Source organism: Heptranchias perlo, chromosome 3, assembly GCF_035084215.1.
Source record: "Heptranchias perlo isolate sHepPer1 chromosome 3, sHepPer1.hap1, whole genome shotgun sequence".
Taxonomy (NCBI): domain Eukaryota; kingdom Metazoa; phylum Chordata; class Chondrichthyes; order Hexanchiformes; family Hexanchidae; genus Heptranchias; species Heptranchias perlo.
The window spans coordinates 83,108,906-83,134,758 of NC_090327.1; the positions used below are offsets into that span (position 1 = coordinate 83,108,906).

The following is a 25,853-nucleotide window of genomic DNA, read 5'->3' on the forward strand; positions in this document are numbered from 1 at the left end:
ATAATTAATGCTGAATTAACATGCTACATTATGTGCCAGATAAAATTATTTTCCTTGCAGCTAGAACTGCAATCAAAGCACGAGCTCTGAATGGTTATACTGGCTGGCAAGTAAGGTTTCAGAAAACTGGGAATCAAAAAATGTATATTTATTTAGAAGCCATAACATCTTGAAAATAATAAAACTATATGCCAGAAATGTCCTTTGTTTTAGCAAGAATGGCAAAAATTCACAAAATAACAACTTGCAGTCTGTAAATATAATGAAAAACAAAAGGTTTATAATTACAGCAGAGAATCTTATTTACTGCACAATTTATAACAGAAGTTCATTAATTCGAAAGACTTGTTTGCAATAATATGCTGTAACTGATGTCATACTCATAAACAATACAATAAAGTACAAAATAATGACAATATATACATTTTTTTACATTTAAAGCAGATACAAAAAGACAATAAACTTTGCATAATCTGCTCCAGGCTAAAATCACAATTGGCAACAGCAATCATATTTGTTTATGTAAAGCTTTCTGAAGTCAATGGGTAGAATTAGCCCCATGCATTACAAATAAAGGGAATGTTCCATCTCTACAAATTCCACCTCTGATATTAATTGAATTTTCTACTTTCAAAGGCAACCGAGTTCCAAATGTGAGCTCAAATGAAGGACTCTGATCTAAAATTCAGTTCTTACTCTTGAAAGTTCTTGTTTTCCAGCTGATCTTGTGCTGTATTTATAATAGTTCTCAAGCCTACCTAAAAGTAACTTTTACTAAATTATATTTATGTTAGCTATGTATTAGTTGCATGAACAAATTATATAATTTACAATACTTTAAAAACATATATTAAATACTTTGAGGGAGAGTTTTTACCTCATAATAATGTTTTAACTGGAATGTAAAGAAAAAACAGTAGTGCCAAAATTCCAGTAGGCCCGCCCCACCAACAGCAAATGAGGCAGAGCAGAACCCATAGCCGCCCAATTGAAGGATGCCAACCCCATTGCAAATTGTCTAACAGGGTCATTAGCTTGTTTGGGGCAGGCCCCTATAATTTGCCTTAAAGGGTCTTTCTGATCTGGAGAGACCAGCAGTGAAAGATCTTTAGCACCAATGGGAGCCATAACTCTGGCAGCTTCCTAAGTCACTTCAGAAAGTAGCTGCATTTGGTGTCAGACCCTTCCCAGAAGGACATCAGCGAATCAGTTGGGTTTTTATGAGAATCCATCGGGTTTCTGGTGCCAAACCACTAATTACTAGATTTATTGAATTCAATTTGACAGCTTGCTATGGTGAATGCACGGTCGCTGAATTACTAATCCAGTACCATATTATACTACCATACCAAATGCAGTTGGTGAGAAAGAGAGCTTTGATTAATCAGTTAATTTTTTGCTCTTCAGGTACAAAAATATGAAGAGAGACTAACAATACTTAGTATTCAATTGAATCAAACACTGAAGAAGAACCAGGAAAACATCAAAGATTTGGCTACTAAAGATGAGCAACTGATTACACATGAAAAGGAGATGGCTGCCCTACAAGAGAAGCTCCAAGATAACGTAGAAGAGGTATAGTAATGTTAACACTATGGCCTGTATAAATATTTAATAGTGTATGCAACTCAGTGAATAATTCTATATATCCTATGAAGCTGTGGAATCAATAGTATTCTTCTATCAGTAGCTCGATAGACTTCTTGCTCTTACCACACACTAAGGAATACTATAGAGTGTGCAGAGAACCACTTTCTTTAAAGCAAGGTAGCAGCATTTTTTAAAATTTTAGTAAAAATGTATGGGGTCATTCTGTACTCACGAGAGAAGCGCAGGTTGGAGATAAGGCTATTACATTGTAGCCAGGATTCTCAGACCCTCATTCTCTGCAAGAATAGCTCCCTGCTGTGAGCACTGGATCACAGAATTACTCTGTGTTGCCTTAACATAAAAAAATTTAAAACGCAGTTAATGAGGTGAACTGGAGACTGCTATACCATTTCCTCCTTTTCCTCATGTGTATGCTGTCCCTGGGAGACATCACCAATATGCACAGGGTCAGCTTTCATATGCATGCTGGCAACACTCAGCCCTATCTCTCCACCACTTTCTTAGACCATACAGTGTCCTCTGTGCTGCTAGGCAGCCGACCTGATATTAAGTCATGGATGAGCCAGAAATTCCTCAGGAAAACTAAAGCCATCTTATTGAGCTGCCGCCAAAAACTCCCACTTCTTACCACTGACTCCGTCCCTATTCCTTACTGCTCACTCAAGCTGAACCAGAATATGTGAAACTTCAGTGTTCTGTTTGCTCCAGAGCTCAGTTTCAAACTTCCTATCCTATCCAGTGTCAAAACTGGAATGTAAATTTTTAATATTATAGACAAAGGCTGCAGTCCTGCATCTATATGCCAAGAATGAGTTCAACATGCAGTTAAACACTTGAAGGTTTATTAAGGGTTAAATGAACAGACATACACACAACCAACATTGAAATTACGTAAGATACGGTCGCGGAAGAACACATTGCAGCCATTTGAGCACAATTATATCTCTCTCTTCTTCCAACTTCTTCCCCTTTCTGATTTCTTCCCACCTGTGGTTATGATCTCACCTCATTTATACTGTTTTTAGACTGCACTAATCTACAGGCCTTTGCATCTATAACCCTTTACCCACTTTCAGTACCTGTCCCTATCAAGATGTTTTAGGCCTGCTAAATATTATGGTCCTAGAGTTGCACAGAAAGCATCAATGTAACCATGTGCCAGCTGGCTTCAAAGAATGCTATAGTCAGTCTTTGTACAGACATATTGTCAATTGCTTTTGCAGTCTTGCAGTCTTAGACTTTTTAACTATAGAGCTTAATATAAAATGAAACTTAATATAAATGAATTCTTTTCATACAAGATGGACTCCTTTACTAACTCTTGATCTTGATCTCTAACACTCCCACCTTCACAATGTCACCCACCTCAGCCCCACCACTGCCAAAACCCTTATCCACATTTTTGTCAGCTCCAGTCTCAATTTCTCCAACAAACTATTCACCAGCTTCCTGATCTCAACCCTCCACAAACTCTGCCACCCATCCTATCCCATACTACATCTTACCTGCCCACCATTGCCATCCTCACTGACCTATGCTAACTCCCGATCTCCTAATGCATCAAAATTAAAATCCTCACCCCAACCTACCTCTGCAATCTCATCCAGCCTTACATTCCCTTCCATGCTCTTTGGTCCTCTGACTCTGGCCTTCTAATCTAACTCTAGAACTCCCACATGGAACCCCTTCACCTATCTGTTCTTTAAAAGCCTTTAAAAGCCTCCAGAAAACCCATTTCTTCAATCAAACCACAGGCACCTTTCTTAACTCCCCCACAAAGGCTCAATGTCTGTTCCTCCGTGAAGTGGTAATACCAGATGAGAGATTATACCTATCAGGAAAAATTGAACAGGCTGGGGCTCTTTTCTCCAGAAAAAAGAAGGCTGAAGGGTGACTTGATAGAGGTCTTTAAAGATTATGAAAGGGTTTGATAGGGTAGACGTAGAGAAGATGTTTCCACTTGTGGGGGAGACCAAAATTAGGGACCATAAATATAAGAAATCCAATGTTAATAAATCCAATAGGTAATTCAGGAGAAAGCTCTTTACGCAGAGAGTGGTTAGAACGTGGAACTTGCTACCACAAGGAGTAGTTGAGGCGAATAGCATAGATGCATTTAAGGGGAAGCTAGATAAACACATCAGGGAAAAAGCAATAGAAGGATATGGTTAAATGAAAAGGGGTGGGAGGAGGCTTATATGGAGCATAAAACCTGGCATAGACCTATTGGATTGAATGGCCCGTTTGTGTGCTGCGCATTCTATGTAATTCTATGTAAAGTGCCTTGAGACATTCTTCTATGTTAAAGGCACTATATAAGTGCAAGTTGTTGTTGTTCTAGTCTGTGCTGATTGCTTGGAGTCAGAAATACCAAGGGAAACAGTACAAGTAAACAAATAGGAAAGTTACAAGTTTCCCTCATCCTATTGCTCACTCAAGCAATCTGGTTTAGCAAATGATTGTTAACTCTGCTTTTAAACTTCTGTATACAAGTGAGACCATCATTCTCCACCTTTTCATGTAGCAGCCTGCATTTTCATGGTGTGCTGCAGTCTGATCAATCCTCGGCTTGAGTATACACTGGCTGCCAGAAACAACAGCCTTTTATTATCTGGCAATTCAGCAACTTTGATCATATCAAGAAAGGAACAGGTTTTACTGATGTTACTCCTAGAAAATTAAGAGGATTACATCTCATCGTAGAGGTCAAAACACTCAATAAATAAAGTTCAACATGGCAACACTACATTAAGTCATTCAGACGTTGTGCCCATGGACGGCCTTGCCACAATCAACCTTAGAATACTTACTTTAAACTGCCATTTAATCTTGTTGCTGCAAATGTCTCAGGTTAAACCTTCACCAGTACAGAATACTCCCTTTCAGCCTTTCCTCAGACTCAGCGGGGTAGAAATTCGTTTGTGTTTCGCCCAGTTTTTAGGCCCAAAATTAGTGTTCCACTTACCAATTTTGCAGAGGGAAGACCCATACCAGTAGTGCGCACAAAATGCGCTTGCCACCATATTGGTTGTGTTGCTGCCGGCCGCCTAAAATGAACACTGGCCTCATTAAGATATTTTAATAGGAGTCCTGTGCTTGTATTTGGATCCTTTTGGGAAATTAGTGCCTGGGAGCTTTTGATTCACTCATTCTTAAGCCAGCCCAGTAAAACATGGCATGAACACTCAAGAAGCAGGCGAAAGCAGGGCTTTAAGGAAATCTCCATCTCTATTTATGTATGTCTCTGGATAGTCGTTTTTGGCTGCTGGGGATATTTGGAGCTATTTTTTGGCTGAGTTTGGCAAGTCTTTCATACTATATTGTTGGAAGGCTGATTTTTGGCTGCAGTTGTACCCAGTCACTTCACTGGCTGCAGGAGTACTGGAAAAGATGAGGTGCGACGGCCTCAACCGGGATCTTGGGTTCATGTCACGCTACACGTAACCCCACCAGCGAAAAAAAGTTATCTGTTTTTAATACAACGGGTCATTCTCTGTTTTTCTCTTCCTTTCGGATGTTTCTCTCTCTCTCTCTGTCTGTCTTTTGTTCTGGCCGTTTGTGTATTCAGTGGTCCTGTAGGTAATATCTCTCTGTCTGAACACTTTGATTGCCTTGACAACGGGCAGTTGGAATGATTATCTGTAATCACCAGGTATTGTTCTCTGACTATAAATGCAGCAACCTTCCATGGAATCCGAATCCCACACTCACCTGAGGAAGGAGAAAGCCTCCGAAAGCTTGATATTTTCAAATAAAACAGTTGGACTATAACCTGGTGTTGTAAGATTCCTTACATTGGAAAAGATGAGAATATTGCTTGAATTACCATTGAGGCTGTCATAGCAGCAGCAACAACAGCACTAAGCATGGCAGCACAGGCTCAAAGAAGAGGGTGAAGGAGGCAAGCGCAAAGGAGGCTTTACAGCATCGCAACAGGACGTCTTATAGGAGCAGCGTATGAGAAGACTGCACTTCAGCAGGCAGGCAGTTACTGACCTATGTCACCTGTTGTAGCAGGAATTAGAGCCAAACACCAGGGCACACACAGCACTGCCTGTGGTTGTGAAGGCTACAGTGGCCCTCAATCTCTATGCCACAGGCTCATTCCAGACTGCAACAGGTGACATAAGCAATATCGGTCAGTTTGCTGTCCATACGGTCATCAAGCTGGTGACGGATGACCTCTTTGCAAGGAGTCAGCAATACACAGGCTGCTGATCAGGAGGTGAGAGCTGTCGGATGTGCCCGCACTGCAGCGTTTCCCCAGATGCAACGTGCAATTGCCTGTATACACGTTGGCCTGCGTTGTCCCCATCAAGAACCAGCCAAGTTTTTAATCGGAAGGGGCTCCGCTCCCTGAATGTTCAGCTGGTCTGGCAGCGAATAATGCGGGTATGTGCCTGGTTTCCTGGCAGTGGTCACGATGCCTTCTTATTGCACCAGTCCTCAATCCCCCTGTCTTCGACCCAGACCAACGCCAAGCAATGCTGCCAGCTGTTAGAGCTGTAAGGCAACAGATTCTCGTAAGCAAACGCTCCTCCAATCCCAGCATCTGACCCACTCCTTCCACCCACCTTCTGAATGCCCTCCAACACTACTACCTCATTGGTCTTTCTTCTACATAACTAAAAATATCGAAGACCAACTTAAAAAATAACCCTCTTTATTTAACATTGTGTACATTGTGGATTTAACAACTTTCCTTCTCATAATATTGAAATGAAATCACCCTAGTGCAATCCCATAGTGCCTGGCCTCTGTACTCGTTCACTTATTCTAGTGCTCCTACGAGATGTTTCCTCTGCCACAGGAGCCTGAGAGATGGAATGCTGATCATCCACTGGAGGCAGTTGAGATGACTATGGCCGGCGACCTCCAGCAGCTCTGGCCCTTGAGGGCCCGGCTGCAGACTGCTGTGTCTCGGTGTCAGCTGGGCAGTCTGGGCCAGCTGGCTGTGTGAGACCAATAAAGGCACTGGGTCAGAGGATGGCAGGGGACCAGGTGTGCTATCAGCCTGAGAGAGGACAGCTTGAGCCTATCCCTTGGAGCCAATGCCACTGTCACTGTCATGGGTTATTCTCACTATGAGAATAGAATGAAGGAGTGTGAGAATAATCCCCTGGAAGCCCCTATCCATGCTCTCTTTCATGGATTGAAAACTTGAAGAGATCGTAGGCCCCAAAGCTGTCATCAAAGGCTCATTCGTTGTTGGCCCCACTGCAGTGTTAGAACTGACCACTCGCTCTCTGGTTGACTACATGTTCTCAATGTCATGCTGAACAACCCCAAACAAGAGCCAGAGCTGGACTCCTTCATACTCTGTGCCATTGTGCGCAAGCTCACTGGTAAGCTGGCCTGTACACAAAGGTGTATAGGATTCAGTCTTTTAATGCAGGCTGTGCCCTTGAGATCTTCATCTGTGCCCTCTGCAGCAGAACTAAGATGCGAGCTCTCCCTCCAGTAAGCTACATCCTGGGCTATCCCATCCCCCTAGAACAACCACCACCACCACCAACACCAGCCCCCACCCTCCGTTTGCATAAAACAGTCCTTCAACCGCGCATACACCTATTGTAAACGCGCCCAATGGGTGGCATCAAGTCTTGGCGTTCATGATGATGCACACAAATGGGCAATTCCACAAAAGGGCAAGATGTGGCAGTGGTGAGAATTATAACATTGCAATGTGCATTTAACCAAAAACAAATATAAATGAAATACATGACATTGCGTCAAATACCCTTGTGCATACAAAACCTTAGCCTTCTACTTCCTATCGCTTCTACATGGTGCATCCCCTGTGGCTTCATCGGACGTAGTGGCGGGTTGCTCTGATTCATGCCCTGACTGATGAGATGCTTTCAGCCTACGCCCTCTGGGTTTTGGAGCCTGTGAAGGCCCCACCAAAGACTGCTCCACCTGCACCTGTGTAGGTGCAGACTCGGCCATTGGGAGAGGAGGCAATGTTGCAGCTACTGGTTGAGGGGGGAGGGCAACAGGTGAGACATGGGAGCGTTTTGAGTGGAGTCCCCACTTCCATGTCCCTTTTTGCCATCATCCCTCTCCCTGGCCAGCACAACATCACTCCCACCACTCTGCTGGACAGCAGGCTGGTGAGCAGATGTGGCGTTTCTAAGGTCACGGATGAAGTTTCTGTCTAACTGTTTACGGCGGCAGATATGTTGACATCCGGAGTCCGCACAGCTCATGTCATGGCCTGCATGGACTCATTTGAGAGCCGCGCTTGAAGCTCAATAGAGGCTGCCAGTCTCTCCAATAAAAACATTCCCACAGTTACCTGCGCCACCAGTCCATTAGCTGTTTGACTCCTCCATCCTCTCCGCTATTGCGGTGAGTGTGCATGACACTTTTTCCATTACCTCGCCAAAGTGGAGTTGTACCTCGATCATTCTCAATGTTAACGATGTCCCCCGGAGTTCATCATCTGTGTCCAGCTGAGCAGAGCTTGGAGAGGAGTGCGCCCCCTGATGCGGACTCTCCACAGCTGCCCCTGCCACCAGTGTCTGCTTGTGTGCACTTGTGAGTTGTGAATCACCAGGTGACAACCCAACTATCTGCCTAACAGGATCCAACGAAGTGCGAGTATCTCAGTAGGTGCATGGCTGGATATGATGTGACGGTGCGTCCTCAGGGGAATTGAGCTCCTCTGAGCAATCACCTTCTTCCATGGCGCTTGCTTCCTCATCAATCCGTGAAGGCCCTGGAAGAGAACATTAAGCAATATTAAAAAATCATTGCAGAAGTTAGTTTCCAATGAGCATTGTGAGGTGTGCAACAGGTCAATCATTGATAACATAAATTCAACATGTGTGTGAAGGGTGTTAAAGTTCCGTCACCAACCATTTGCAGGTTGCCAACTTCGCCATCTCCGATGGCCAGGCACGCAACCGGGCGATTGATGTCCAACGCCTCCTCCTCCACATCTGTCAAGGGTAATATTTGCGGTCAGCCCCCTCCAGTTCTATTCCTTTCCCTTGCATTTTGCGCGCTCTTCTCCTACAAGGGGAGAAAGAACAGACGTGTGAGTGGGTGAAGGTGCTATGTTCACCTGATGGATGCATGGCTTTGGGTCAGGCTGACAGTGAAACAGATGCATCAGACAGTGAGTATTAGACAGATTCGTCACATTGCATCAGGTTTGGGGTGAGTGGGAGTGGTGGGTTCACAAATGGGGAGGTGAGGAAGTGATAAAAATCATTGGAGATTATGCATGGGGAAACAGTTGCAATCTTGGTTTTAGTAAATAATGCCTTGGCGTGTGACCTGAGTCAGCCTTTGATTGATGACCTCAGTCTTCAGGGAACTAATATGGTACTAAAGTCCCCTTTAAAAAAAAATCCAATTTGCACATCCCTTCATTTCTTTTCCTGCTGAAAATCAGACCCAAAGATACCTGCACATCACATCCATGTCATCATCAGTGTGTAAGCGTCACTGTTTTGACATGCACCAATCTTTGGATCTGATTTTTATGAGAAAACAATGGGAAATTACACAGGTTTTTTTTCACGTTTGGGAGGAAATTGATTTTTTTTAATCGATTCATCCACCTAAAATAATCCACAAATTTATCAGTGGAAATCAACAAAAAAAATGATTTTTATGATCCCGATTATAATCAATAAATGGGACACTTTACAGGATTGTAATGTAATTTTAAGGTGCAGATGATGGATATAAATTAACCAACCTTTGCTCAGGTGATCAGTGACATCATCTGAGCCCTTTAATCGCACCTACAGCTAGATAATCACTCCCTGTTATCTTATTCTATATATATAACTGAAGATAGCTCTATAGAATTACATTTGATAATACAGAATATGTCAGAAGATTAAATTCATAACAACAATTGAACAAATGCTTCAATTTGGAGAGAGTTTACTGCAACTAAATCCAAGGGAATAAAAGGCTAGGAAAAGTTAGAATGGTTGGCCAACTCTGGGGTTGAAATTAATATCTCAATAAAAATTCTAAAGCTAAAAACTTTCCACCAAAAACAGCAGTTTATGGGGCTACTTTGGTTGACCAAATTAGCAGAATGACACACTTTATTGCTCCATCACTTCATGAACACTCAAGAGTACCAATATGCTCAGTTTGACTTATAGAATTATATTGGATATTGCCTTCATAGCTCTATATTTAACAGTAGCTGTGATGTATGATTATTTTCCTGTGATAGCAGTAGCCATGCAGTGAGCATATCCAGTCTGTAACTGATACAGAAAGAGTAATTTACCTCTGATCCTACATTATTGCCACAACTCCATTGAGTGTGCCTGCCACTTAACTCCAGATAAAGAAGGTTTTCACCAAAGTTAGGCAGAACAAAAAAGCCAGATCTATTCTAACGTTGACACTCTCATCCACTTCCTTCTCTATAATACATGCAAGCCAGAATCACTCTAGTTTCATTCTCAACCACAATTCCTTCAAAGAACTCATCTGTGTCCGGGTCCAAGTTCCTAAATTGCCAACCCCACCACTATTTACTATAACACTTTTCAGTGATGCTGGTCTTTCACTTTAACAATCCAGAGACAACTAAACCTAGTACGGTAATTTTGATTCACTGTTAATCACTTAAAGACAACAGAGGGCTGATTTTAGGTTTCGATGGTGGTGAAAAATGGGCGGTAATGGATCTGCTGCCTGTTATATACCACACCCAATTTTGCTTTCCATTCAACTCAGTGGGACTGGTTTTAACTTTTGATGGTGGTGGAAAATCGGGGGCAGTAGATCGGCTGACCGTTATACAACCCCTCCAATTTTATTTCTATTAAAGTCATTGAAAAGGAAAGTTGGGTGGGATTTATAACGGGCAGCTGATCCACTACCACCCGTTTTATGCTACCACCAAAAGTTAGAATCAGCCCTCAGATGCCTAGGTAAGGAAAACAATTGGAAATGGTAGTGTACTGTATGTCAATGAGCATTTCCCAAAGCTCAGGAAGTACTGCACTAACAGTCACATTTTAAGGCCGTTTGCAAGGCAGTAAGAGGTTGAGCTATTGTAGTCCTATATTATTGAGGCCAAGAGCATTAAGAGAAGGAATATATATTATTTTGTAGCTTCAAAAGGATAGAAGAGTTTTGATTTGAGGAAATTGAGAACAAACATAAAGGAGATTTGTTGTGTATCATTTTACAGGCACTGTACTTGTGAACTGTTTTGATACACAGATTCATAAAATGCCCACTTCCAAACAGTCGTAAAGGAGTGCTGCAAGAAGTTTCTACCTGCCCTGATGGTGGACAGATGACTTCACAAAGTACTTGTCTGTAATAACTACCCACCTGCACACTAAGTAATTAATTACATATTTATCATAACTGACTTCTGCAAAGTATCTTGCCAGAGGGAGTTACGGAATTGGTGCTTCAAATGATGCAAGCTATTCCTCAGAGTCAATTTGCATAAGGAGTTAAAACTTTCCTGGACATCACTTCGCATGATCCTGGTTCCAGTCTATGTCAGGATTTTTCTCCCAATAGGAATACACGTCCTTCAGAAGTGCGTAATGGTCTTCAGACAGGCCACCAAAATCATGCCAAAATATTATGTGATGGCAACAATTTTGTCCTTAATGCATTTTTTTTTAACAAGAACCCTCTACAAGTTTATAAGACCATAAGAGACCATAAGAGATAGGAGCAGGAGTAAGCCATTTGGCCCCTCGAGCCTGCTCTGCCATTTAATGAGATCGTGGCTGATCTGAATTTTACCTCAACTCCACTTTCCTGCCTTTTCCCTATATCCTTTGACTCCCTTGCTGATCAAAAATTTGTCTAACTCAGCCTTGAATGTATTCAATGACTCAGCCTCCACAGCTTTTTTGGGGTAAATAATTCCAAAGATTCACGACACTCTGGGAGAAGTAATTCCTCCTCATTTCCGTCTTAAACGGACGACCCCTTATTCTGAGACTGTGCTCCCTAGTTTTAGATTCCTCCATGAGGGGTAACATCCTCTCAGCACCTACCCTATCAAGTCCCCTCAGAATCTTGTATGTTTCAATAAGATCTCCTCTCATTCTTCTAAACTCCAATAAGTATAGACCCAACCTGTTCAATCTTTCCTCATAAGACAACCCTTCCATACCTGGAATCAACCTAGTGAAACTTCTCTGAATGCAAGTATGTCCTTCCTTAAATAAGGGCACTGTACGCAGTACTCCAGGTGCGGTCTCACCAGCACCCTGTACAGTTGTAGCATGACTTCCCTGCTTTTATACTCCATCCCCTTAGAAATAAAGACCAATATTCCATTTGCCTTCCGGATTACCTGCTGCACCTGTATGTTGACTTTTTGTGTTTCATGTACGAGGACACCCAGATCCCTCTGTACCGCAGCATTTTGTAGTATTTCTCCACTCAAATAATATTTTGCTTTTGTATTTTTCCCCCCAAAGTGGATGACTTCACATTTTCACACATTATATTCCATCTGCCAAATTTTTGCCCATTCGCTTAACCTGTCAATATCCCTTTGCAGACACTTTGTGTCCTCATCGCAACTTGCTTTTCCACCTATCTTTGTATCATCAGCAAATTTGGCCACAAGACACTCTGTTCCTTCATCTAAGTCATTGATATATATTGTAAATAGTTGAGGCCCCAGCACTGATCCCTGCGGCACCCCACTAGTTACAGATTGCCATTGTGAAAATGACCCTTTTCTCCTGATTCTTCGTTTTCTGTTAGTTAGCCAATCCTCTATCCATGCCAGTATACTAGCCCCAACACCATGAGCTCTTATCTTGTGCAGTAATCTTTTATGTGGCACCTTATCGAATGCCTTTTGGAAATCCAAATATACTGCATCCATTGGTTCCCCTTTATCCGCCCGGCCCATTACTTCCTCAAAGAACTCTAATAAATTTGTCAGACATGGGGCTCGATTTTAGGGTCGGGTTACCTGCGGGTTTCCAGCGGGGGGGCCCCGAAAATCCCGATCTCCGGTCACGTGACCGGATTCGGACGAAATCCCGGCCACGTCCGGGTACCGCGCTGACGTGCGGGGCTGCGCACGCAAGCCCCGCTGGTGGGAATCCCGCAGGCAATTAAAGCCAGCGGGGTTCCACTTGAGAGCACTTAACTTGCTCGTTGTGGTCAGTTAATGAGCTGAAGCAGCTGTCAAAAGAGGAAGTGTGGGATTTTACGTTCAAAGCAGTCAGTTTCCCACACTGGGGGAAACAGGACCCTTCAAACCAGGCGTGTTGCAGCCAGCAGCCTGTGGCAGGTGCCAAGGTGCGCTCCACGGGGGAGCGCCCTCACCCACGCAGGAGGCCACCGCGTCACATAGGGCAACCCCTGCCCCCCACCACCCCCCGGCCAAGCCAGAGGACAGACCGACACGAAACCGCAGCCCCAGTCCGAGGACCCACACACCTACCCTGCACAACCCCTCAGACCAACACCTGCCAGTTGGGTGGTGTGTGGACACCCTCGGAGGACGAAGAGCATGACCACCACTAGCAGCCTCGCAGTCCACGCCGTCCGCCGCAGAGACGTGGATCCCCCCAACACGGTGTGGTTGCACGCCCACCTGCACAGCAGGAGGGAGGGCTACCGCAGAGAGAGACGCGTCGCAGAGGGCACTACCCTCGCCACAGGGTCCACAGACCGAGGCGCAGCTCCCCGGACCTCTCCCAGCAGCAGTGCACAGGGAGGCGCAGATTCGCTCGGCATGTAGTCGTGGAGATCTGCAGCCTCTTTCATGCCGAGCTGCTCCTGGCTGGCCCCAGCACCAACTGCTTACCTGTCGCTGGCAAAGTCACCACTGTCCTCCACACCTTCTCCTCCGCATCCTTCCAGGGTGCAGCCGGCAACACCGCCGATGTCTCTCAGTTGTCTGCGCGGACGAGCCCTGCAAATACACCTGCACCTACTCTGCAGTAACACGATGGGTGGCATCAGTGGTGGGTCCTCATAGTGATACCCAGGAGCGGGCATTATTGGACACAATGGACAGGATTCGCGGAGACATGGCAGTGGTGGTGTCAATATAATGTGTGCTGTTTGTGGCTCTGAAATTCAATATGGGTAACACCCATGACAAACCCTCAGACACCCTTGTGCACCCCCTTCATGCTGACGAGACGTTTGCCTTACCCTGCCTACTGCACATATGTGATGCATGCCCTGTGGCTGCAGCACAGGTGGTGGCAGGTTGAGTGAGGCTGGCCGTGAGGGAGATGCACGAGAGGGTGAGTATGGGATGGAGCCATGAGATTGTATGAGGATTGGGTCGCGTGTTAGTGGCAGGATGAGTACTGGCGAGGTGAGTAGGTGGAGGTAAGATGAGGATGGGGTGTAAGTGGGCATGAAGGGTGATGTGACAGAATAGTGTTGGCGGTGCTGAAGGAGATTTGGGGTGGGGGCAGTGTTGTGGCAGACGGAGTGTAGGGGAAAGACTTCGTGTTCTCACTGTGGCTGACCTACTGCGGTCATTGCAGCGCCTCCTGCACTGTATGCAGGTGGGCGATATGTTGGTGGCGCAGGTGACCCCCTCTGCCACCTCGAGCCAGGCCTTCTTGGTGGCAGAGGCAGGCCGCTTCCTCCCGCCCGCCGGGGGGAAGATCTGTGTCCTCCCCCTCCTCCTCACCCCATCTGATGATATCTGGGGTGAGGCATCATTAAACTGGGAGCAGCCTTCCCCCTGGGCTGCTCCATGCTGCAATTTGTCCCATTGGTTGCAGCATCTGTCAGTGGAGGACTGCCCCTTTAACTCGAGAGCCTCCAGCTGACAGATCGTACTGCGCATGCGCAGCCCGATCGACGCGCAGACCAGCGCCGTGGACCCCGGAGGAGCAGGTAATTGGATCCTATTAGTGGATTGCCTGCTACGATCGCGTGGGCAACCCACTAATTTCGCCGTTCGCGTTTTCGACGCTCCCGGAGGACCACCCGCTGGGAACCCGCAGGCCTGCTAAATTCGAGCCCATGATTTCCCCTTCATAAAACCATGTTGACTCTCCTTGATTGTATTATGAGTCTCCAAATGTCCTGCTACTACTTCCTTAATAATGGATTCTAGCATTTTCCCAATGACAGATGTTAGACTAACTGGTCTGTAGTTACCTGCTTTCTGTCTATTCCTTCTTGAATAGGGATGTTACGTTTGCGGTTTTCCAATCCGCTGGGACCTTTCCAGAATCTAGTGAATTCTGGAAGATTACAACCAAAGCATCCACTATCTCTGTAGCCACTTCCTTTAAAACCCTTGGATGCAAACCATCAGGTCCAGCCTTTAGACCCATTAGTTTACCTAGTATTTTTTCTCTAGTGATAGTGATTGTTTTTAGTTCCTCCCCTTTCCCCTTGATTTTCTACTATTATTGGTATGTTATTAGTGTCTTCTACTGTGAAGATAGATATAAAATATCTGTTCAATTCCTCTGCCATTTCCTTGTTTTCCATTATTATTTCCCCAGTCTCATCCTCTAAGGGACCAATGTTTACTTTAGCTACCCTCTTCCTTTTTATATACTTGTAGAAGCTTTTACTGTCAGTTTTTATATTTCTTGCTAGGTTACTCTCATAATTTATTTTCTCCCTCTTTATTATTCTTTTAGTCATCCTTTGCTGGTTTTTAAAGTTTTCCCAATCTTTGGGCTTACCAGTAATCTTTGCCATGTTGTATGCTTTTTCTTTTAACCTGATACCATCCTTGACTTCCTTAGTTAGCCATGGTTGGTTCACCTGTTTTGTGGAGTCTTTCCTCCTCACAGGGATATATTTTTGTTGCGAGTCATAAAATATCTTTTTAAATGTTTGCCACTACTTATCCACCATCATACCATCTAGCCTGTTTACCCAGTCCACTTTAGCTAATTCCACCCTCATTCCTTTATAATTGCCCTTATTTAAGTTTAATACAGTAGTTTCAGACCCAAGATCCTCGCTCTCAAACTGGGTGTGAAATTCTATCCCAAGGGATCCTTTATTTTAAGATCATTTCGTTACCCATTACCAGATCCAAAATGGCCTGTTCCTTGGTTGGTTCCACAACGTATTGGTCTAAGAAACAGTCCCTAATACACTCTATGAACTCCTCCTCTGGGCTATTTTTGGCAATTTGATTTGTCCAATCTATGTGAAAGTTAAAATCGCCCATGATTATTGCATTACCTTTTTTACAAGCCCCCCTTATTTCCTGATTTATATTTTGCCCTGGAGTGCAGCTAGTGATTTCTTTTCTTTGCTATTTCTTACCTCCACCCAAATTGATTCGACATCTTGATCTTCTGAGCCAAGATCATTTCTCATTATTATACCAATTTCATCCTTTATTAACAGAGCTACCCCTTTACCTTTTTTCCTATCCTTCCAAAATGTTAAATAACCCTGAATATTTAGCTCCCAACCTTGGTCACCTTGCAACCACGTCTCTGTAATGGCCACTAGATCATACCCATTTGTTTCTAGTTGTGCTGTCAATTCATCTATCTTATTGCGAATGCAGCGCGCATTCTGGTAAAGAATCTTTAATTTTGTCTTTTTACCATTTTTTCCTACCCCGGCCCCATTTGCTAGTGCACTCTTACGTTTGTATGCTCTGTCCCTTCCTGACACACTCTGTTTATCATTACCCCCATCACTTCCCTGTACTACTTCCTTGTCTTTTCTCTTTATCAATCTAAACTTCGCCCCACCTGAGCCCTCCCCCCTCTATTTAGTTTAAAGCCTTCTCTACCGCCCTAGTTATTCGGTCCCAACACTGGTCCCAGCATGGTTCAGGTGAAGCCTATCCCAATGGAACAGCTCCCTCTTTCCCCAGTACTGGTGCCAGTGCCCCATGAATCGAAACCCACTTCTCCCACACCAATCTTTGAGCCACGCATTCATCTCTCTGATCTGATTTAACCTGTGACAATTTGCTCGTGGCTCAGGTAATAATCCAGAGATTATCACCTTTGTGATTCCGCTTTTTAATTTAGTCCCTAGCTGCTCAAACTCCTTCAGCAGAACCTCTTTTTTAGTCCTACCTATGTCGTTGGTATCTACGTGGACCATGACAACTGGATCCTCCTCCTCCCACTCCAAGTTTCTCTCCAGCCCTGAGGAGATGTCCTTAACCCTGGCACCAGGTAGGCAACACAGCCTTCGGAACTCTCGCTCTTGGCTGCAGAGAACACTTCTGATATACAATGCCGGTGAAATGCAGGGATTATAGAACCATTACAGCTACTGCCTCTTTCCCACTAGTTATATCAATGCCTTCTTCTGTGATGATGTGGAGATGCCGGTGATGGACTGGGGTTAACAATTGCAAACAATTTTACAACACCAAGTTATAGTCTTTTCCACACCGCCTGAGGAAGGGGAAAGCCCCCGAAAGCTTGTGGGATTAAAAATAAAATCGTTGGACTATAACTTGGTGTTGTAAAATTGTTTACAATTCTTCTGTGATGTTCATTATCAGTTCCTTCCTTTGTACCTAGAGTACCTTTGTGGGAAATAAGCACCCAGAACCCAATCAATTAGCACAATAAAATTGAATTTTATGGTAATTTTACAAATTCATGTTCCCGGCATGGAACTTCACCCATGGGAACGCATATATAGAATTTGGGCACATGATCCCCACGATTTTTTATCCATTAATTGAATCTTTTACAAATTTTGGGAAGCACGCACCTAAATTCATGATGTGTGCTCCCAATGGGTGAAGCTCCACTCTGGGAGCACAAATTTGTAAAACTAACCTTTAGTTTTCAATTGGAACAGAGAAGCATTCAGCTAGTAATGAGGAACTTGCAGCTCCAGATCCAAGAGAATTAATATAATTAATGAATCAACCAGGGAAGAACCCAGTATATGACCCTAAGGGATGCCCTCAAAATAGGGCACTATTGGAGGTGGAGCAGAGTAACTTTGGTGGCCAGAATTTAATAAGCAAAGGCTCAAACTGGTGTGTAATCAGAACACTTTCATTTTTTTCTCTCTTAGCACACATGCACCCACAGCATTTCTATTTTTTTTTTAAAAACACTAATATGAATTTTACCTCAGTTAAGCTTTTGAATGTGTCCATTAGCTATTCTTCAAATTATTTTGAAAAACTTCTGAGGAGAAACTGCTAAAAGCTAATGAAAAAATATTCTGCATTGAACAATACTTACGTATCCTGGGAAATTAGGATACTGTGCATGCTCAGACTGCACAATCCAAATTTAGGACACTTTAAAAACTTTACAGAAGGCATTAAAAAAATTCAATAGATAAACTTAATCATATTGTGAAATGTATATTTTATTTTGTTTAAACCCTTATTTTGGACTTAGAAATTTTAGTTACTAAGGGAAAAATATGGCAGATGTATAAAAAGATTCAGAAAGCATTTTGAGAAAATTATGGGAACCTTGTGGCCAGATTGCACAATTAGAGGGATATGCGTATTTTCCATTATAAATGTTCGGGGACAGGGACTCGATAAAATTAACATAAATAAAGGAAAGTAATGAAGAAAATAACAGCACTAAAGAGTGACAAATCCCCAGGACCAGATGGTTTCCATCCCAGGGTTTTAAAGGAAGTAGGTGAGCAGATTGCAGATGCCCTAACTATAATCTTTCAAAGTTCTCTAGATTCAGGAACTGTCCCTCTAGATTGGAAAATTGCACGTCACTCCTCTTTTTAAGAAAGGAGAGAGAGGGAAACCGGGGAATTATAGACCAGTTAGCCTAACATCTGTTGTGGGGAAATTGCTGGAGTCTATAATTAAGGATAGGGTGACTGAACACCTCGAGAATTTTCAGTTAATCAGAGAGAGCCAGCATGGATTTGTGAAAGGTAGGTCGTGCCTGACAAACCTGATTGAATTTTTTGAAGAGGTGATTAAAGTAGTGGACAGGGGAATGTCAATGGATGTTATTTATATGGACTTCCAGAAGGCATTTGATAAGGTCCCACATAAGAAACTGTTAGCTAAGATAGAAGCCCATGGAATCGAGGGAAAAGTACGGACTTGGTTAGGAAATTGGCTGAGCGAAAGGCGACAGAGAGTAGGGGTAATGGGTAAGTATTCACATTGGCAGGATGTGACTAGTGGAGTCCCGCAGGGATCTATCTTGGGGCCTCAATTATTCACAATATTTATTAACGACTTAGATGAAGGCATAGAAAGTCTCCTATCTAAGTTTGCCGATGACACAAAGATTGCTAGCATTGTAAGCAGTGTAGATGAAAACATAAAATTACAAAGCGATATTGATAGATTAGGTGAATGGGCAAAACTGTGGCAAATGGAATTCAATGTAGACAAATGTGAGGTCATCCACTTTGGATCAAAAAAGGATCGAACAGGGTACTTTCTAAATGGTAAAAAGTTAAAAACAGTGAATGTCCAAAGGGACTTAGGGGTTCAGGTACATAAATCATTGAAGTGTCATGAACAGGTGCAGAAAATAATCAAGAAGGCAAATGGAATGCTGGCCTTTATATCTCGAGGACTGGAGTACAAGGGGGCAGAGGTTATGCTGCAGCTATACAAAACCCTGGTTAGATCACACCTGGAGTACTGTGAGCAGTTCTGGGCACCGCACCTTCGGAAGGACATATTGGTCTTGAAGGGAGTGCAGCGTAGGTTTACTAGAATGATACCCGGACTTCAAGGGTTAAGTTACGAGGAGAGATTACACAAATTGGGGTTGTATTCTCTAGAGTTTCGAAGGTTAAGGGGTGATCTGATCGAAGTTTATAAGATATTAAGGGGAACGGATAGGGTGGATAGAGAGAAACTATTTCCGCTGGTTGGGGATTCTAGGAGTAGGGGGCACAGTCTAAAAATTAGAGCCAGACCTTTCAGGAGTGAGATTAGAAAACATTTCTACACACAAAGGATGGTAGAAGTTTGGAACACTCTTCCGCAAACGGCAATTGATACTAGCTCAATTGCTAAATGTGAGATAGATAGCTTTTTGACAACCAAAGGTATTAAGGGATATGGGCCAAAGGCAAGGTATATGGAGCTAGATCACAGATCAGCCATGATCTTATCAAATGGCGGAGCACGCACGAGAGGCTGAATGGCCTACTCCTGTTCCTATGTTCCTAATGTGGGCATAGGAATTTACAATGGAAAAAACTGACACAGAAAGTATGACAATAACATGACAACAGAAAGTCAAGTGATAATGACATGAAGTGAGCGCACACATAAGGTTCTCATCTAAAATAGATAGCTATGGATGTTTGTTGGTATCTGTAGAGCATTTCCAGGAAGGTTGGCCAGAATCTGGAATTTTTTTTTCTGAGTATTGTAGCTTGCATTATGGTGAGCTTTAGTCAAGAATAAAACAAGGCCAGTCAAGATGAAATATTATATAGGGAAATTTGGAAACCTCTGTCTACCTAGCTTATATGAAACATATTTATTGGAAGAATTAGAACGACGATACCTAAAGCTTGAATTTTTTATCTCTTTACACATATAGCTAATTAATTTAACATGGGAAATAATTATTGACAGCAGTGGTTTTGATTCAAAATACATCAAAATACAGGGAAGTGTTAACATTTGAATTAAAATTGTCTTAACTGGGAAACAGGATGGAAATGAAGACTGTGCAGTTGCTCTTGGGAAGATACATTTGCATGCAGGGAAAATTTTACATGCTGTACTGGAAATTACTTAAATTTGAGATCCGGTTTATTCTAAAAGCCCCTCTCCCTCTTTGTTCTGTCTACAACCATAGCTGGAAGCTCTGAAACGGACTCTGGAAGCTGCACAAAGTGACAACAATCGGTTCCATGAGGAAAGTGAGTTAATGGTTTCAAATGTCAATCAGTGGATCACAGAGCAAGGGTGAGTAAATTTTATTGTTGCTTAATCATAGAATCTTACAGCGCAGAAGGAAGCCATTCAGCCCATCGTTCCTGTGCCTGCTCTTAGAAAGAGTTGTCCAATTAGTCCCACTCTATTGCTCTTTCCCCATAGCCCTGCAAAATTTTCCTTTTCAAGTATATATCTTTTGAAAGTTACTATTGAATCTGCTTCTGCCACCCTTTCAGGCAGAGGATTCCAGATCATAACAACTCGCAGTGTAAAAGAAAATTCTCCTCATCTCTCCCCTAGTTCTTTTGCCGCTTATCTTAAATCTGAGTCCTCTGGTTATTGATCCTCTTGCCAGTGGACATAGTTTCTCCCAATCGACTCTATCAAAACCCTTCATCTTAAATCTAATATTTCCACTCATGCCAACATAGGCTAGCTAGTCTAAGCATCATAGTTATTGCGGTGCTTCTAATTCTGCAGGCATTGTTGTTTATTTAAGGCTCAGTGCATAACATCCAATCCTCTTTTCTAAAAAATATTCTGGTCACAGTTGTTTACACATGCTGCTGTGTTGGTATAACTATTTAACTGATCACATAATTAGAATTTCATTGTACACTTATTTGTGTGGTTTTCAATATGATTTCATGCATAATTTAATGTGTGAATGTTTTCTCTTTATTTTGCATGGAAACTATTTAAGATAGTGAAAATAGATTAACTCTTGTAAAACATCCAGTGCAAGTAGTCTGAGTTCTTCTTAAATTATGTTTGATTGTTTTATTATGTTAATACAGAAAGATCTTGCATTTACCTAGCACCTTTCAAATGCCAAAGCACTATACAGCCAAAGAATTAGTTTTGACGTGCAGTCACTGTTTTTATGTAGGAATATGTGGTAGCCAATCTGCACATAGCAAGGTCACACAAAGAGCAATGAGATAAATGACCATTAAATCTGTTTTCAATGGTGTCGGTTGAGGGAGGAGTGTTGGCCAGGACACCGGGACTCTTCTTGAATGGTGCAATGGGATCTTTTACGTCCACCCGAAAGAGCAGGCCAGGCCTCGATTCAATATCCTATCCAAAAGATGGCATCTCCAACAATACAGCATTCACTCAGTCTTCACTGAAGTGTCAGCCTAGATTAAGTGCTTAAATCCTACATATGGGCTTGAACCCATAACTTTCTTACTTAAAGGCAAGAGTGCTACCACTAAGCCAAGTTGACGCTTATTGCTAAGATTATAACTTTGTTGAAAATCCTATGGCATCCCATCTGCTTATCTGTACTTAATTCACACACTACATGGGTATGACATTTTACTGACTGAATGAAATGTAGGTTAATGTTATCCAGAGTACATTTGATTCATACTAATAGTAAAAGGGCTCAAAATGCATATGATTTGTTACAAATCCAATATATAATCTTTGCATTGAATGTGCAAAGAAACTTTAAACAGGGGGGAATTAAAACATAGGTATGAGGCAAAATGGTTAATCCTAATTATCTTCAATATGACTGCATGTTAGCAATTAACAGAATTCATTGAGGCATATTCAATTGTATGCTTAAATTGTAAAAGATTTGAATTGAATGATTGAAATTTAAAACAAAATATTCAGTCAGTGTAGTCAGTCTCTTCAGTGTTTTTTTTGTTACTTTTTGAGTTTTCTACTGTTGCTGTCTTTGATGCATCTTATTTAAATATTCAGTTTTGGCCACATCTCAAAGTTCATGGTTTATTTAGAATCTATTCCAAATAGACTTAAGAAGTAAAAGAATGAGTGTTCATGTTCGTAATTTTACTGAAGTAAGCTTTAGTTAACTTTTTCCAACAAAGGTTATGTGACCTACAAAGTGTCTGTTTTATGTTAACAGAATCAATGAAAGCAGTTTTGACATTGAAAAATGCTTTTGAAATCGTATTAAATGGAACCTCGTTTCTGCTTTTTATAAAACATATACTGAAGTGCAAGATTTTTTTCCTGGTTTATCATAATTAGCTGAAATTTTTATTAAGTCATTGATATATTCCTGTGATGTAGAATCATAGAATCATACAGCACAGAAGGAGGCCATTTGACCCATTGTGCCTGTGCCGGCTCTTTGAAAGAGCTATCCAATTAGTTCCACTCCCCTGCTCTTTCCCCATAGCCCTGCAAAGTTCTCCTTTTTTAGCATATATCCAAGTCCTTTTTGAAAGTTACCATTAAATCTGGCTCCACCAATTTTTCAGGTAGTGCATTCCAGATCATAATAATTCGCTGCATAAAAAATTCTCATTTCCCCCCCTGAATTTTTTGTCAATTATCTTAAATCTGTGTCCTCTGGTTACTGACCCTCCTGCCAGTGAAAACAGTTTCTCCCTATCTACTCTATCAAAACCCCTCATAATTTTGAAAACATCGATTAAATCTCCCATTAACTTTCTCTGCTCTAAGGAGAGCAATCCCAGCTTCTCCAGTCTCTCCACATAACTGAAGTCCCTCATCCCTGGTAACATTTTACTAAATCACCTCTGCACCTTCTCCAAAGCCTTGACATCCTTTCTAAAATGTGATGTCCAGAAATGGACACAATATTCTAGCTGAAGCCTAACCAGTAATTTATAAAGGTTAACCATAACCTTCTTGCTTTTGTACTCTCTGGGGGAAAAATTTGATAGGACCTATTATTAGGCGTAGGTAGCGCGATCTGCTATTAACCTGCATCCAATGGCCCCTGCGCAGGCAGGACACAAGTTTTGATCCACCCGAGGACTTACCTGCAATCAGGGTTCCATTCCATGCACGTGGAATCAGTGCAATTCACACATTCCACCACCAGAGGGAGCTCAATCTCTTAAAGGGAGGATATTTCTTAGAAATCTCTTAAAGGTAGCTGGTACCTGTTATTTACTGAAAATAACAGTCTACTCTCTGCCTCGAGTCTGAGTGGAGATCAGACATCGCACACGTAAAACACAGATGCAGGTCCCATCCCAATGTTTACACACTGATGAGTTAGGTTAAAACATTGAATAAAGGTTGCGTACTACTAAATCCCACATCCTCCAATCTGCATGCCAGACCTCACCAATTTGCCGATCTGAGTTTGTACCAGGCCTGCAAGAGTATGTGCACCAAGGTTCTCTGCTGATGCACTAGAGGCCTCGGTGCACAAGGTGGACAGAAGGAGGGACATCCTATATCCACAGTTGATGCAAGCTCAATTGTGGCATTTAGTCCTTCGAGCCTGTTCCACCATTCGATAAGATTATGGGGGACCTATGACCTAACTCCATATGTCCGCCTTAGCCCCATATCCCTTAATACCCTTGGTTAACAGAAATCTGTCAATCTCAGATTTAGAATTCACAATTGAGCTAGCATCAACTGCCGTTTGCAGAAGAGCGTTCCATTCTTCTCCCTCCCTTTGTGTGTAGAAGCATTTCCTAACTTCACTGCTGCATGTCCTGACTCTAAATGTTAGGCTATGTCACCTAGTCCTAGTATTCAAGTATAGGAGACCTCCAAAACAGTTACAGATGTCTCGGCAGCCAGCAGCAATAATCCAGCCACTAACCTCTAAATCCTGCATGGTCCCTTTAAATAGCGCTTGTGGAGGGTCCTCCAGGCACTCTAAGACACGTTCAGATGGTTGTGGTTAAGACTGTGCGTTGAGTTGAGCGTTAAGTGCCAAAATGGTGTCTATCACTTTAAATCAGTGTCACACATTGATTGTATCCATCCTTACTTTAAATGCAGCCGGCGTTCAGGATTTGCACATGCTCTAATTCCTATACCAAGATGGAGTCCGGCGCATGTTACGCTGGAAACACACGTGCGCAGCCAAGACGCCATCTTGGATGTTCGAGAGGCCCGTAGCACCGAAACAATGGGTGCTACATGGCCCAATTTAGTGCCCTCTGTTTCTTTATAAAGCCAAGGATTCTGTATGCTTTTTTTAACAGCCTATCAAATTGTCCTGCCACCTTCAAAGATTTACTTAAAATCCTAAAACACTGCATGTTAGAGATTTGATCCACTCTTCCATAATATCTTGTGAAACATCATTACCTTACTATGCGTCACTGTCCAAGATTTTCACTCTCTTGTGAATAAGGACCTTGTGATCACAACCCTGCCATGGATAAATCTATTGATATCCTGGCATAATTGCAACATGGATCATAAATAGTAATCCTTTCCCCCTCAATGAGCCCTCTCCACCCAATCTGCTCATCAGGTCTCATCTGCCTGCTCACGTGGTTGTAAAAAGATCCCACAGTACTATTCGAAGAAGAGCAGGGAAATTCTCCCGGTAGCTTGATCAACATTGATCCTTCAACTAACACCAGCAAGAAAGAACAGTTTAACTGATTATTCTTCTCATTACTGTTTGTGGGACCTTGCTGTGTGCAAATTAGTTGCCATGTTTGCCTCCGAAACAACATGACTACACTTCAAAAGTAATTTGTTTGCTGTAAAGTGTTTTGCGACATCCTACGGCTATGAAAGGTGCTATATAAATGCAAGTTCTTAATTAGTAATCAGAACAAGTGCAAAAAAAAATGAGGAAACAGTATACAATTGACTAAAGAAAAAGAAGAATGAGGGGGTCACCCTGATGAATAACTGTAAACCAGTGACATGGGGATCAGACAACATTCTATCTGGAGAGAATAACTGCAGCTCTAATGCAAATGCAGCACTTATATATGATGGAAGAGTGTGTTAGTGTCACCTGATGTTGATCCATACCAATGACAAATATGTTTCTGAAGGTGTCACCAAGAATATTGAATCCGACTCTGCTGAGCTCCAAGAGTGCATTCAGGATGCTGAATTAAGAAGAATGCTTACCAATTGTACTGTGATGATTTATTGCATGTAAATATTTATTACTCAGTTTCACTTTTGGCAAGATCTTTTTCCAATTTTATTTTCAAAACAAGCTAATAATAATATGATTTCTGGATACTAGTTCCAAAAATAAATGTTGTTATACATCTCATGAACAAGTTACATTCACATAGTGCTCCTCAAATAAATAACATCTCAGCCTTTACAAAGGAAAGAGCTGAACACCAAGCAGGGAGACTGTAGGAATGATGAAATTGGGGTGAGAAACAGAAAAAGTGATTCAACAAGACAATTCTAGAGAGATGGGATGTAATGGCAGAAACAGTCGGCCACAATGTTAGAGTAGAGGGGGTGTGGAGTAAGCAGTAAATAACTTGCATTTGTATAGCACCTTTAATGGTATCAAATGCCTCAAGGTGCTTCACACAGGAGAGAATGGACCAAGTCATAATAGAAAAGTTAGGAGAGATGGCTGAAGCCACACAAAAAAAAAAGACCCTATCTCTGTCCTTACAAACTACTGTCCTATCTCCAACCTTCTCTTCCTCTCCAAAGTCCTGGTATGTGTTGTTGTCTCCCAAAT

General features: G+C 42.4%; 1 protein-coding gene across 1 annotated transcript in view; it reads left to right on the forward strand.

The window, feature by feature from the left end:
* The window catches only part of LOC137308418 (early endosome antigen 1-like), a 498,139-nt gene that overhangs the window by 410,024 nt on the left and 62,262 nt on the right, over positions 1-25,853 (forward strand). The window contains exons 27-28 of the mRNA XM_067977151.1: positions 1,408-1,575; positions 20,340-20,449. Coding sequence (XP_067833252.1) covers positions 1,408-1,575; positions 20,340-20,449 — 278 coding nt within the window. The remainder of the gene's footprint in view (positions 1-1,407; positions 1,576-20,339; positions 20,450-25,853) is intronic.